This window comes from Epinephelus moara, chromosome 22 (genome assembly GCF_006386435.1).
Source record: "Epinephelus moara isolate mb chromosome 22, YSFRI_EMoa_1.0, whole genome shotgun sequence".
NCBI lineage: Eukaryota > Metazoa > Chordata > Actinopteri > Perciformes > Serranidae > Epinephelus > Epinephelus moara.
In genome coordinates, this window is record NC_065527.1 from 7,306,950 (window position 1) to 7,320,633 (window position 13,684).

The 13,684-nt window shown below is 41.9% G+C and overlaps 2 protein-coding genes and 3 non-coding genes across 5 annotated transcripts in view; 1 reads left to right on the forward strand and 4 right to left on the reverse strand.

Annotated features, from left to right (window-relative positions):
- The window catches only part of rpl15 (ribosomal protein L15), a 993,591-nt gene that overhangs the window by 622,561 nt on the left and 357,346 nt on the right, over positions 1-13,684 (reverse strand). The window lies entirely within an intron of this gene.
- On the reverse strand, positions 13-87 carry LOC126384579 (small nucleolar RNA SNORD99). The gene has a single exon (XR_007569324.1). It is a non-coding gene; the product is annotated as a small nucleolar RNA SNORD99 (small nucleolar RNA).
- On the reverse strand, positions 275-404 carry LOC126384571 (small nucleolar RNA SNORA44). The gene has a single exon (XR_007569316.1). It is a non-coding gene; the product is annotated as a small nucleolar RNA SNORA44 (small nucleolar RNA).
- Positions 808-944, reverse strand: LOC126384580 (small nucleolar RNA SNORA16B/SNORA16A family). Its single transcript, XR_007569325.1, has one exon. It is a non-coding gene; the product is annotated as a small nucleolar RNA SNORA16B/SNORA16A family (small nucleolar RNA).
- rab42a (RAB42, member RAS oncogene family a) lies at positions 2,560-9,475 on the forward strand. The gene is made up of 2 exons (XM_050034662.1): positions 2,560-3,255; positions 5,549-9,475. Exons 1-2 carry the CDS (start codon positions 3,041-3,043, stop codon positions 5,988-5,990), a joined length of 657 nt encoding a protein of 218 aa, XP_049890619.1. The 5' UTR covers positions 2,560-3,040; the 3' UTR covers positions 5,991-9,475.

The following is a 13,684-nucleotide window of genomic DNA, read 5'->3' on the forward strand; positions in this document are numbered from 1 at the left end:
CCGTATACAACAGGCTGATCTCAGTCCCATATCCGCAAGCTTCATCCAAACAGTCCTCATTGTTGTATGTGGTCATCATGGATCAGAAAGACAAATAATGCATGTGAAAATATGTTTACATACCTTCAAACAGGACAGTGATGATCCCATGCAATCCAAGGAGAGCAGACGGATGCTCGTGGACAGATTGATGCCTACAGTAGATGAAAGATTGTTAGAATCATGTAAAGTGTGGCATATTATCTCTCCTAGCTGCTGCCCTTTCAAACAGCAAATCTGTAGGACAGTTGAGTGGCTGATGGTGGCATGAGAGGCCACAACAGTCAAAGACCACCCCATTTTCTGGCATGCACTTGGAGAACGTAGAGCTACACACAAGCTCCCGTCCTTAGGATAGCATGCTGCAACAATGACAAAAATCATTCAGGTGATTTTAAAGAATGGTTACCTTGATACAAGATGACCTCATCCAGTCACGTTTGGTTCAGCCATGAGGATCACCTAAAAATGGAGCAATTGTTAATTATTTTTCCAAGCAGTGATGGAATAAACTTAATTGTAGCAGGTGTGGCTCAGGTACACTATATGTCTCAATCAAGACTTGTATCAGTGAGGGCAAGTTTGTCATCACAGCCAGAAACGGTTAAATTTAAGATGTGGCTCATAAAGTACCTGCATGTGATCGGTTCATCTTCATGTTTTGCCCTTCCATCTTTAACTGGTGCCAAAACCTGTAGAAAGATAAGGTAACATGTTAAGTATAGAAGACATTACTTTTGATCAGTCATAAATCCCATGATCTAGTCCAAGTGTCCTTCCCCTAAATGTTGCTGGAGCAGTTATTTTCGAACTGAACAGCGACCGTCGGTGAAAGTCTTCATCTCGGCTTCCTGTTGACCGTTCACTGCTACAGGAGAGCATGAACGGCTTCGATAGGAGCCTGTTATATAGAAATGGTATGTAATCCTGAATCAGAAACATACCTGTGTTTCTGACAGACATCCATAGCTGGAGTGGCAGGTGGAGCTTCTACTGCAGGTTGACTCTGCAGAAAGAAAGATCAGGTTAGTGTGTGCTCTACAGTGCTGCAGAAGGTCCACTAAAAGGGGTTTAAGAGTCAGGATTTTATAGAATCGTTTATTAAGTGTTCAGAGTTTTTACGTAAAGGACACTAGATTATCAAAACTACAGTTAATTATGTTGGTAACTATAGCTGCCTCCGTCCGACATCTTACATTGTTTCCATGCAACAAAGACTACAAGTATCAGTTAGATTTAACGCTTTAAGACTCATTCAAGACACCAAATTTGGGATACATCATGTTTTACTTGTTTAAATGTCGCAGGTAAGCAATACGGGCAAGTAGTGCATAAGTAGTCTTGAGCAGAAGTACGTGTTGTGTTATGTAGGAATATGGTTGAGTGAGTTGAGTCAATCTACATTTTGCCAACAGGTAAATTCATGTATGAAGTAAAATTCTTATTAGTTTTTTAAAGATTTGTAACATTTTAATTGGGAAATTTCATAGAAAGGCTTCACTCGTTCCTCCAAAAGAAATTAAAAATAGATAAATATAATTAGATTAAGTGTCTGCAGTAGTTAAGACCTCACAAATTCAAAGTTAAGACTATTTACTGACTGTTGCAACACTGATTTTAAGACATTTTTAGGCTTTAAAGGACTTTCGGTGACTATATTGACGTTAAACAAGCCACAAAGCTTGGTGCATTGCAGCAAAATGAGGAAAACCGCCATCTTAAGGTGTTACAATATTTCTGAACTTCAGTTTAAGAGGGATCTTAACGACACCACGTGGTTCACACATACTAGCGTTGAGCTAGCATAAAGCTAACTACTAACTCTTAGCCCACGGACACCTAGCATCTCTTTTATTTCTAAAAAGCCAACGCAATGTGGGTTATTCCGTAAATATAACACCGTGCTGTAAATGTGAAGCATTCGCATTACAGCACCCCGTGAGGCTACAGTAACATGGCCACGTAAGCTAGCATTAGCTTTACTTGCTAGCGCGTTTCGTGTAGCCAAGCCGTTTACGTTATTAAACCCAACTCTTCTGTTGGACATACACACGTAAGCTAGCGTAGAAAAGTATTTTGTACATTGCTACACATGTACATGTAACTTATGTGACATATTTATGAGTTAAAGATTAGTTCAGGCCTCACCGAAGTTCTGTACTGACTCCACTTCGTCTCCTCGCGGACAACTTGAAAAGGAAGAGGCAGAAAGGAATGTCCCGTTCCGTTATATACGCTATCGCCGAGCCGCCGCGCTCTGATTGGCCCGCGTAGCTCACGTGGACCCCTTTGCATGACGGGATATGTATTTTGGCAAGCGTTTAGGGATTCCTTGTTGTCTTGTAGATTTATCGCCACTTTGACACGTTAATACCGACAAAAACAGAGATTGTGACGTCTCTGTGAACACGTTATCCCCACAGAGACACACAGAAGTGAATATGTTGTGTGTAAAGAGAGAAATATGTTAAAGAGTCCGGTCATAGCTGGAGCTGAAGCCTCTGTAGTTCAGAACCACGGACAGCAGCCACTGAGTTAGCCATATGCTTTGTGGTTTGGAGATAACAACAGTGCAGTGTCATGCTCTAAACAGACAGTTGCGACATATTGCTCTCATATGGTGATGATATTTCATGTGCACTGGAAGAATGTGCTAGAATATCACACAGTGTTGACAAAAGTCTCTGGGTGGGTGCAGCTGATTGGTTAAATGAGGCTTGGATAACCTCAATTGTGTTTTACTTATCTGTGACTCTTTCATAACACACAGCTGCCTCACTGACGGCTGCAGGAGGTTTATAGTTGAGATATCCCGGGTAGTAGAGCATAGGTAAATGTAACATCACATGATTGCTGCGCTCGCTCAGTGCTCCGCGTCTCTTCCTAAGCAGAAGGCAGCAGCAGGAGCCGCAGCAGCAGCAGCCGGGGCTTCATGTAAACACACCGTGCACAGGGCTTTGTTTCTCACACGCTCCTCCGGCATCCCCCAGCTAGTCATGCCATGGATATTTTGTGGCAATACCAGTTCAGGATCATTTTACTCGGGGATTCCACGGTGGGGAAGTCGTCGCTGCTGAAGCGCTTCACGGACGGGATTTACAGTGATGTGGCGGATCCGACGGTCGGGGTAGATTTCTATGCCCGCTCGCTTGACATCGAACCCGGGGTGAAAATCAAGCTGCAGCTCTGGGACACGGCCGGACAGGAGCGATTCAGGTATGAACTGCATCAAATGTATCTTACATAAAATGCCTCTAATTGAATATAAGCATCATACACCACCGAGTAGATTTGGCGTTAAATAATGGAGAGGCCTTATGTCGCTGTCGTGTTTGGCTGCTATTGTAAAATGAAACCCCCTTAAATTAAACGGCCATTTCCCCTCTCATGGTGATGTAATGAAGCAGACAGTGGAGAGCAGGGTCAAGAGATTATATAGGCCTCGATCTTATGATGGTCTGCAGCCTATATAAATCAATGGAAATCGAGTTGCATCATTCACCCACGGATGATGGGCAGCCTCCTCATATTTAGGCCCCAGCTTGATTCTCTGAGACACTGACTCCACAGTCTCCAGGGCAACACAAGGATGTCAACCCCCTGCACCCGAATCTAGTTTTGCATTCATCTGTCCTGTTGCTTGTTCTGTTTCATGTGTCCTCGCTGTCATGGATAATTTCCTTTAAAGCAGCACCCAGTCTGGAGACGCAAGCTCGGCTCTTAGATCTGCTTTCTCTTTTGAAGACAAACCTTCAGAGGGTGTTTTCCTTTCAGGCTTCACCACACTTTCACTTCTGTCTTAACCGACTGTGAGAAATGTTTATGAAATCAGTCAGTAATGTTTAAACCACCCTGTGCAGGGATTGGGACTTGTGTAGCCTGTGTATGTGTGTATTAATAGACCCTTGCAAGGCTGGGCCAATGGGGGGCAACAACACAGGACCTTTAGGGACCCCAAGGGGCCGATGTTTACAGTCTGTGTGTGGTCAGATGGTTCATTTCAATTAATTTGGTTCACATCCCCAGCAGGGCAGTTACCACATTTTTAGGCCTCATCTTGTCTTCGGTGTCCTGTGTCACAATCTAGTTATAGTATTGCTGTTATTTAATCAGTATTGTGCACAGGACTGCATAATGAAAATGCCTAAATGCATTTAAAGTTGCACTTACAAACTGACACACAGCAAACCTGATACTATAGCACAGGATCACCAGATGGTTTTGGGGTCCAAAGTCTAATTATCCTCAGTGTGTGTGAAGGAGAATATGGATCTCGTCGGAGCTGTAAGCTTGAGATAGACTTAAGTCACAAAAATCAAGACATGAGGCCTGACTTGGACTCGACTGCTGTAAGACTTGCTATACTTGAGAGCCTTGTCTCCCCTGACTTGATTCAGGATTTCAACTTTAAACAGAATTCCAGCTTTGGTGTTGACCTCGTAAAATTTCACAACAATACAAATAAATTGGACAGGGTCAGGAAGGCCTTGCATGGCCTGCCTTAAATTAGTTGTTAGTATGCACTGAAGATACTTAGTTAAACACCATTGAAGGGAAAATGTTCAAATCATTTTAGTGATCAGGATTTAGTGACCTGAAAGACTTGACTTGCGAGTTGCATATTAAGATTTGATTTGGACTCGCCTCAACTGACCTCAGACGTGCTAATAAAAGCACTGACATCCTTAGTTATACTTCCTTGGAGTGAGACTTGACATGGACTTGTCTTGACTGACCTATGACTCAACTTTGACTGGTCTTGACTCATTTGAGACTTGACTGGAGGTTTGCTTTGACAAGACTTTGGTAGCTCTGTTGCGATAACTACTTTTGTTGGACGATATATTTTCCCGGAAGTAATTGCACTAAATGATACTATCGTCATTTTGAGACCATTTTATACGATAGCATAATAATGCAAGTACATTCTTTCGAAAAAGCAAAGGACTTTAATTCTTAACAATATTCAGACATTGGAAACGGAATATAAAATAAATATTTCACAAATTTTAAGACCTGTTGATATATCCAAGACAGTGTATATTAAATTGTACCTTTACAGGTGCAACACAAAATCACTCAGTTTGAGACTCAATACAAAATTTGACCAACAAAAACAAAACCATGTGATGCCTTTTGCAAATAGACAAGTTTAGCTGAGCTCTGGGAACCTTGCAGTTACCTTCATAATCCGGCTGGTGGCGCTGCATTTGACAGCCTGGGAGCCGGGTGGTTTGCTGGTGGATTTACAGAGTGAAGGATGAAGTTTTTGGACAGTTAAACTACTCTTGACTGACTTTTGGGCTTGTTGCCAGGGGTAACCAAGCTAACGACTATCAGGATTAGCCCTTGGACTTAGATATTCCCCAGAAGGCTAAAAAAACAGCCTTGAATCTTACATATTGTCGGGATAATGGAAAGTCTGTGCTGACAGGTCACGGTCATGTGTTCATCAGAACTGTCCTAGAAGTTTGTAGACTCACTAACATGTCATCAATCTCCCCAACAGGTCCATCACAACATCATACTACCGTAACTCCGTGGGCGGGCTACTTGTCTTCGATCTCACTAATCGCAAGACCTTTGACCATGTGCGGGAGTGGCACAAGGAGGTGAGTGAGCACATCCTGCCCCATCACATGGTCTACATCCTCATCGGCCACAAGAGTGACCTCAACAAGGACCGCAAGGTGAGCCGGGACGAGGCGGAGCAGCTGGCAGCCGAGCTGGGCATCCGCTACGTGGAGACATCAGCCAAGTGCAACAGCAACGTCGACCGGGCCTTCGAGCTGCTCACCAGAGACATCTACGAGCTGATGAAGATGGGGGAGATCGTCACCCGTGACGGCTGGGACGGGGTGAAGAGTGGCCTCACCGCCAAGGTCCTCTACCCGGCCGACGACGAAGAGGAACTAGCTACTGCGGTCGCTGAAAAGGGCTGCCACTGCTGACTGTGAACTCTCTGTATCTAAACACTGTCCTGTCGCACCAAGAGCTCACCTCGTCTCACAAGCCGTGTTTCCATAAACATATTTTTATGCACATTTTGAAGTATCAGTTAGAAAAGCTTTATGGAAACGACAAATGCCGATAAAACTCGCTCACACAAAAAAGTTTTGATGCTTGCTGGAGGTGGTTTTTGCCTTCTTGGAAAGAGAGGTTATCCAATAAATAGGATATGGAAACGCCCTCACCGAATATGTTCTGACATAGCAAAGTGAATCCAGAGACTGATCAGCTGTTTGTGATGTGGGCGTCTTACCATGCGTAAAAGTCATTGCATTAATTTGTCTTCACACGGCCAACCAGCCAACATAAGCAACCAGTTAAAACTTGCCCAATTGATGCAAAGAGCTCTCTCCGTCTTTTTCTCATAGATTAGTTAATTGGCCAAAGTGTCTTGTTTTGTGTCCTGTTTGCAATCTCTGCTTCTTCTACTCTGTACTGGTAGATGTCAGCTTTGCGTAAAGCGAAGCCTGTACCGCCAACTAATGGCAAAACTACACTTTGCGCCATCTAGTTTATTTGCTCCGAACCAGTCGTTGGAGGCGCGTTTAATTTGCATTTCTTTTTTGCGACGTTTCAAAAATTCGTTTAAACTTTGTTTGACATTTCAATGGAAACACGGCTACAGCTGTCCATTGAAACCAAGTCACTCAGGCTCAACACCTTGTGATATCACCATCCAACACTTCCTCACCTTGTGCTTCTTGCCCTCTCTATGTGTGGATTCTTCTGACAACTGGGATTCTTTTCTAACAGGGGGCCATTGTACATCCCGATGTATACTTTATAGGCAAGTTGTGTCTCTAAATCCATGTGGTGTAGCATGAGCTGAGCTGTTTTGGGCCTCGTTAGGTTTGGAAAACACAGAAAGCATGCAGAAGTGATGGGGCTTAGAGTGAAGCCAATACTGCTTTTCACAGCCCTGGAGTTAATGGACCACTGAGTATTCTGAAGGTACATTTCATACAGCACTATTGTGGGTTTCTACCTGTCAACGTTCGTGCGATGCTTTGCCTGCAATCTCTTGTGACTGTAATATTGTAAATAATAGTGAAATATATAGAGATGAAAGCTAAAAGGTCACTGAAAGCTATTTAACTGATCATGTGAACACACACAGTGCACTCTACAATAGGTGTCACCATGTTAAATCAATGTGCTCCTCCTGCTACTGTAAGCTGTATGTGCACTTACGCCAAACTGACTTAAACCTTTGATCATTCTGTGAATAGATAAGTAATGTTTTTGTAAAAAAAAAAAAAGATTATTTCTAGTTAAGGTGTATACATAAAGATAGGCCATAGTATTTAGGATAGGTGGTACCATGTAGGTATTTGTATCATAGCATCAACAGGAGCAAGACATCAAGTGTGTTACCTCTCAGTCATCAGACCTTTAATGAGTTCGTCAGCAGTAGTAAAGACGTGTTTGACTAAGAACAAAGGGGAGTTTGAGTCTCACTTGCAGCTGTTTGTAGCTCATGCAAACAGCTGCTTCTTTAGTTCAAAGCTTTATCCACAAAAATGATATTCTATTCAGGCTGATGTGGCCAGCTTCTGTGGGCCTATATGTTATGCTGTATCCCAGAAGTTTCAGGACGAAATGTTGGTGTATATGTGGGAAAAAAAGTCAACTTCCAAGTAGGAAACCTAGGCAACACTAAGACGTCACGTTAACATCTCATTATATACCACTAAAGCTAATTAGCATTTCTGTTAACATGGTTGTTACTGTCTTGCAAACCCACTACAGATCAACAGGTTCAGCAGTCGATATGACATGAAAACACAGCACCCTGGATTGGGTTTTGGCAAAGGACCATTGCCCCGTCACGTTTATTTCCTGCCTGACAAAATGCTTGATTTGATCTTTGCGGGGGAGCAAGTATTTCCACTATTTTTCCAAGTTAGATGAGAAAATTTATATCTTTCTATGCGTTAAGTACGGAGCATGACCCAGGAGGCGATTAGCCTAGCTTAGCCTTAACACTGCTCAGGGGCGCATTATGCCCAAAAAGTTCAACTGCCGCGTATAAAATTTCCTGGATTATTGGCACTCTTCCACACTGTATGGCCTAAAGAGCAAGCACACTGAAACTTTCCTGGGGTGAGCCTGCTACTTCCGGTTTAGTGCTCCGTTAACTTGAATGGGGATAAAACGATTCAATCTTGCAGCTCCTGTAGATTCTCCAAATGTTATTGCAATCAAATCTTGATTGTGAAACGAATCATTTCACACTCAAAAATTGTATCCAATGATTTACAGACATCTCTTTCATAACATCTGTGGGGAAAAACTCTCTTTGAGCCTCATGGCAACACATGACGGATGTAATAGCACTCTTTGGCCACTACAAAAATTGGCTTCAAAGCTCAGCACCCTTCCTGAGGGCCTGGGACAAACCAACTGCAGTGACTTCCTGGTGTCTTGTCAGTAGGCGTTTCTCAATCTGCGTTCTTGCCTCTACTTGTGTTCTTGGGGACTTGTGAAACGTCATCAGTCGCAGCCCAAGTACTGTTCCAGTTCAAAGTCTGCATCCAGCCAAGTACAGTTCAAACGCCCGGATGTGAACTTGCTCTGCCCGTTCCATCGGGGATGCATCGGGAGGTGACTTGTGTGGACTTTTGACAGCCAGGTATCCCAGAATGCATTTCTCACAGACCAGCGGCAATGGCAGCTGTCCGTGGGAGTTTGTACTCCGGAGTCGAACTTGCCAAGTGCGCAAGTTCGAACTTGGCGTACTTGGTATTGAGAAACGCCGAGTGACTTGAGCGAGGTTGAAGTGTGGTTAAATTGTGCCGGTAGAGACGCTAACATCTGTGCTCACTGACTGTCTGCTGTCTTTCACAAGCAGGAGATGCTTGACCCAAGTGAAATAGTTACAGCACACTGCTATGCCTAAGCAGGTTGGTCTCACTCTCAGGGTGTCAAATTATGCCGCTCTGGCAGTGTCCCCAGCGTCATGGTAACCTTTAGTGTCTATTTGAGATGCAGCAGGCTTTTGACGAACCCTAATGTAATCCCATCTGCGTTTTTAGACATTTGGAACAATGGACATAGTATAAAGAGCAGGAAAGTGTGCTTAGGGTGGGTGGATGGGTCCAGCAAAGACAGGACTTTGACCCAGGAGACCGGTGTTTGTGTCTTGTGTAAAAACTTTAAGTGGACAAGTTATTTTGTCACGTCAGACGGTAGTCACATGAGTCGTCAGTCACACGAGGGACTATCATCATCCGCAATCTTTCTGTGACCATTATGAAGTTGTTTTGTTCCCTGACCCTAACTGCCTACTCAACCCCTTCTGCATCAAGATACAATGCAAAGGCCTCTGCCCAAGCATCAAAATATGAGGAGTAGGGATGTAAAACTAGACATTGTCTTTTTTTAAATTTCTGTTCGGGTACAAATTAAATAAATAAGACACAATGTGTTGCTTGCTTCATGCTTGGCCGGTCACCTTCCCACTCCAGCTTTGTATTTAATGCAAAGACATGAGAATGGTATTAGTTTGTTCATAAAACTCCCACAATGAAAACAAATAAGTGTATTTATGTCTTAAAAGCTTTTAAAATGCTCTTGTTACTCATGAAAATCTGACTGAAGTGATTGCTAACATCCGTTAACTTTCAACGCCAGGATTTTCACTAACCCTGAAGCTGCACTTCAAGTTGCTTAAATTCTTTGTTAACTAAGTCATTTTGACATACCACACATAAGCCTCTACACTGGTAAGAGTATTTGGGATTTACGGACTTGTGACAGTAATAACACCAGCTGTAATGGAGCCTGTTACGGCCAGCTTGCTGTTCTTAGCTGCATTTACGATGAAAGCATGTCTGTGCACACCACTTCCACACATAGCAGTAACAACCTTTGACACAGAGGATCACGTATGCTTCAAATCTCCAGAGCCTTTTGACTGCAGACGCTATTAATCTGCTGTTTAAAGGCCCGGAGCGAACAATAAACTAGAGTGGTCTTTGCCTGGGAACTCACCTCCAGTCCCACCACTTATTCACCTTTCACCAGTATCTCACCAAAAAACCTGTTCACACCCACACTGTAAACAGCAAGAGATTATGCATTCTGTAGTTTTGCCTCATGTTTGTCATTGGGTTGATAAAAGCTGTATGAGTGATTCAGTAATTTTAATACATTTGCAGCATCCCTTTATTTTAACTTGTCTGTACAGATCCAAACCGATGCTTCCTGCTAAATCATCACTCGACAGCCATGTTTAAATACAGTCGTATACACACTATATGTTTTTGACAATCACATGTTAACATTTTGTGTTCTCGGCACAGGTGAGGAATACTATGTCTTGAAATCTGGCTACACATCCTTGCAACATCAGAAATCACGAGAGTGACTGTGTTAATACTACAACTACGTTTTTGTCTCACATCTAAACAGGGTTCAAATGTACAATATTGACTGAATTTGTATGTTAATACTGTGCCGTTAGCAAACTGTTCTCCAGTGAGCATGACTCCCATTCCTGAGCACTGCGTGGTGTGAAGATGGCAGCCGAGGAGCGTTCTTCGGAAAGCGCTACGTACATTTAAAGGCAAACACTGGAACACACCAAGAAGAAATTGCTTTTTGAAAGACGCACTCTATGGGAAGAAATAAGCTTATTCTCATCAACCATTACTAGAATATCCAGCAATGATATATAGTTAAAAATTGTATTAAAATACAAAAGCATTTGTAACCTTACAAACAGTGACCATCCTGTGTGTAGACCATAATGGTGATGGTGGCCATACTCAAGCTTCAGTCCAGATCCAGCCTCTCTCTTACTGTAAAGGGGTAGTTCAACATTTTGGTTGCTTTCTTCAGGGCCGGCCGTGTACTTTCGTGGGCCCTGTAAAGGATTTGATTCCGGGGCCCCCGATATTGTAATGTGTTGCCACTTCACATGGCACCGAACCAACTTGTGTTGCACCTAGTCCAGGTTGTGTTGACTTTTGTTTTTGTCTTGTTCATCAGTTTTGTTATATTGATCATATCTAATACAATCCCCAAGTGTGGGTTGTTTTTTATTTACCCCAGAGTCCTCCTGGGAGTGCTTGTTTCATAGGGGGCAGTATATTACTTCCTCAGCATACCTCAATTGTCTATTTTGCCTGTCTCTGAGCGTATTGTTCTGTCAGTATTTGTTGGCAAAAAAAAATCACAAAATGGCGTCAGATTTTGTTCAGGACATTTTATTTTATTTTTGTCTCCATATCCATTTTGGCTGAAGCTAGTCCTAGCTGACATTGGGCTGGAGGCGGTATACACCCCCAGACAAGCCGCCAGACCATCACAGGGCTCGTTATTGTCTTGTGTTCGTTAAAAAAAAAATCAAGGGTGCTCCAGAGACCAGAAGGCCCTATGCAACTGCCTATATCGCTTAATGGGTAGGGCAGGCTCTGACTTTATTTCTGAGAATTGGATAAGATTGACAACACTCTCATGTCAAGGATGTTAAGCATAGAACTTGAGCCAGGAGCAATTAGCCTAGCTTAGCCTAGCTCTGTCTGAATTCTGAAATAAGCCCATAATCACGTCTAAAGCTTTGTGATTACCATGTTGTATCTTGTTCATTTAAACGGAAATTTAAAAGTTAGGTTGTACGGAAGTTACATGCTGGAGCTATGTCTTGGCGACTAGCAGCCTGGTGCAGTGACTCTCAAGGGTCTCGTCGTCAAAGCAAGATTAACTGTTCATCTGGAAATTGCTCCAGCAAGTAACTCCCCTTATGTTTTTTGTTGGTGCACAGGTTAAACCAACAAGATACAGTGAGTAGTTAGCAAGCTTTCACAGAACTGAGTAGCTGTTTCAATCTACTTCCTGTCTTAAAGCTAGGCTAACCACATCCTGGCGCCAGCTTCATACATAACACAAACATGAGATTGACATTGATTTCCTCATCTCGCTCTCAGAAAGAAAATAAGCAAAAGTCCCAATATGTTGAACTATGCCTTTAATGATGTGTTTTTTTATGTTGTCCATATGAATGATCAAACCACCCCAGAGGTGGGGAATACTGTGGGCCTACCAGGGAACATCAGCACCTGTTAGGCCTGCATTACGGTACATAGCACAAAACTGTTCAGCTCCTGATCCCCATGGTCACATTTCACAGCTTTACTGAATAAATGTTATTTATTTTATATATCATGTATAAGGAACTTGCCTTTTATTTGATGTGATTTTATTGATTGGTTAAAAAAAATAAATAGATGTCCAATGAAAGTTTGGAGTCAGTTTTTTGACTGGGGTTTGGCGCCATCTTGTGACACTTTGAGGGAGTATCACCATGACCTAGATTGGTTATTGTGATATATTAATGTCGTGGACAAGGGTGGCACCTTTTATCTAAAACAAGTTGCATTAGTCTGAATAAGATTGTGTAGCTGATAGTGAGACTGTGCTACAATCATGGGAGGAAAATTAAAACAAATAAAATTATATAGTCATTAGCTGGAACCTGTTGTTCGGCAATAGATGTCAAAGAAATTAAACATGTTCTTTCTTAATGACACTTCAACAGGCTATAACAAGATTTTTAAGCAACATGAAATTCTTACAGCGTGAATTAAGGGTGACTGGGACTGTTTTTGAATTCCCTATTTCTGTGAGCTTTGTTGTCATCATTTTAAAAAATAAATAAATGAAATAAAAAAACGAGAAATGATACAGTTATGCAATACTGATGATGTTACCTATCCATTTGAGGAAAGAAGAAAGTTTTATCATATTCCAAGGAGGCGCGACATACAATTACAAAACACAAATAACATGGCTGGCTGTAAAAGCTACATCTGATTTTATTTTATCCTAAATGTTTTTAAATTTGACATTTTAAATATAGAAATGGATCTTGGTATTTTTCTCCACATCATTACATCAGGACAGTGTGCAGAAGGTTTTCAAGCAGCCTTTAATTAGATAAAATGTGTAGAAATTATACTTGAATGGTTATTAAATGTTCTATTAACCATTTGAAACCTGTAGCGGCATCACTTTTCTTGAGCTGCTTTCACACACCTTTTGCAAATATGTAAGCCTTTGAATCTTGAGCAAATTGGTGCAATTTCTTTCAAAAACATGAGGAAAAAGGGTGATGGGCAACTCGGAAAGCAATGTCCCACAAACTGCAAAAAAATAACAGATTTAGAAAAGTATTTAAAAACAAATTAAAAACTAGGGAAAGCAAAAGTAGAAAAAAACTATACTTGTAATTATTATCATTACTTTTTTTTTTTTTACTAATGTTTTAGTTTCTTGCAAATTTTTAGGGCAATTTCTTCTTTTATTGCTCATTGACTTCCTCCCATGTTTTTTTTTAAAGAAATCACGCCAATTCGCTCAGGTTTCAAAGGGCTAATGTGTTTTTGTTTTACAATCATCTTTGGCGTGGATCAACTATGTGAAGCTAATTGAGAAGGAGCAGCTGAAATGCCGGTCAAAGCGCTTTTCTAGGCGTTCATTGGTTTCCCCACTTTCCCTGAACGCATCGCCATCTTGAATTGCGCTCAACAACCAATAAGAGCCAACAACACAAGGCTGATGCTCATCTTTTCTACCCATCATGCTTTGCGACAGTCAAACCTCCACAACCAAATATACTCAATCTTCGAAAATA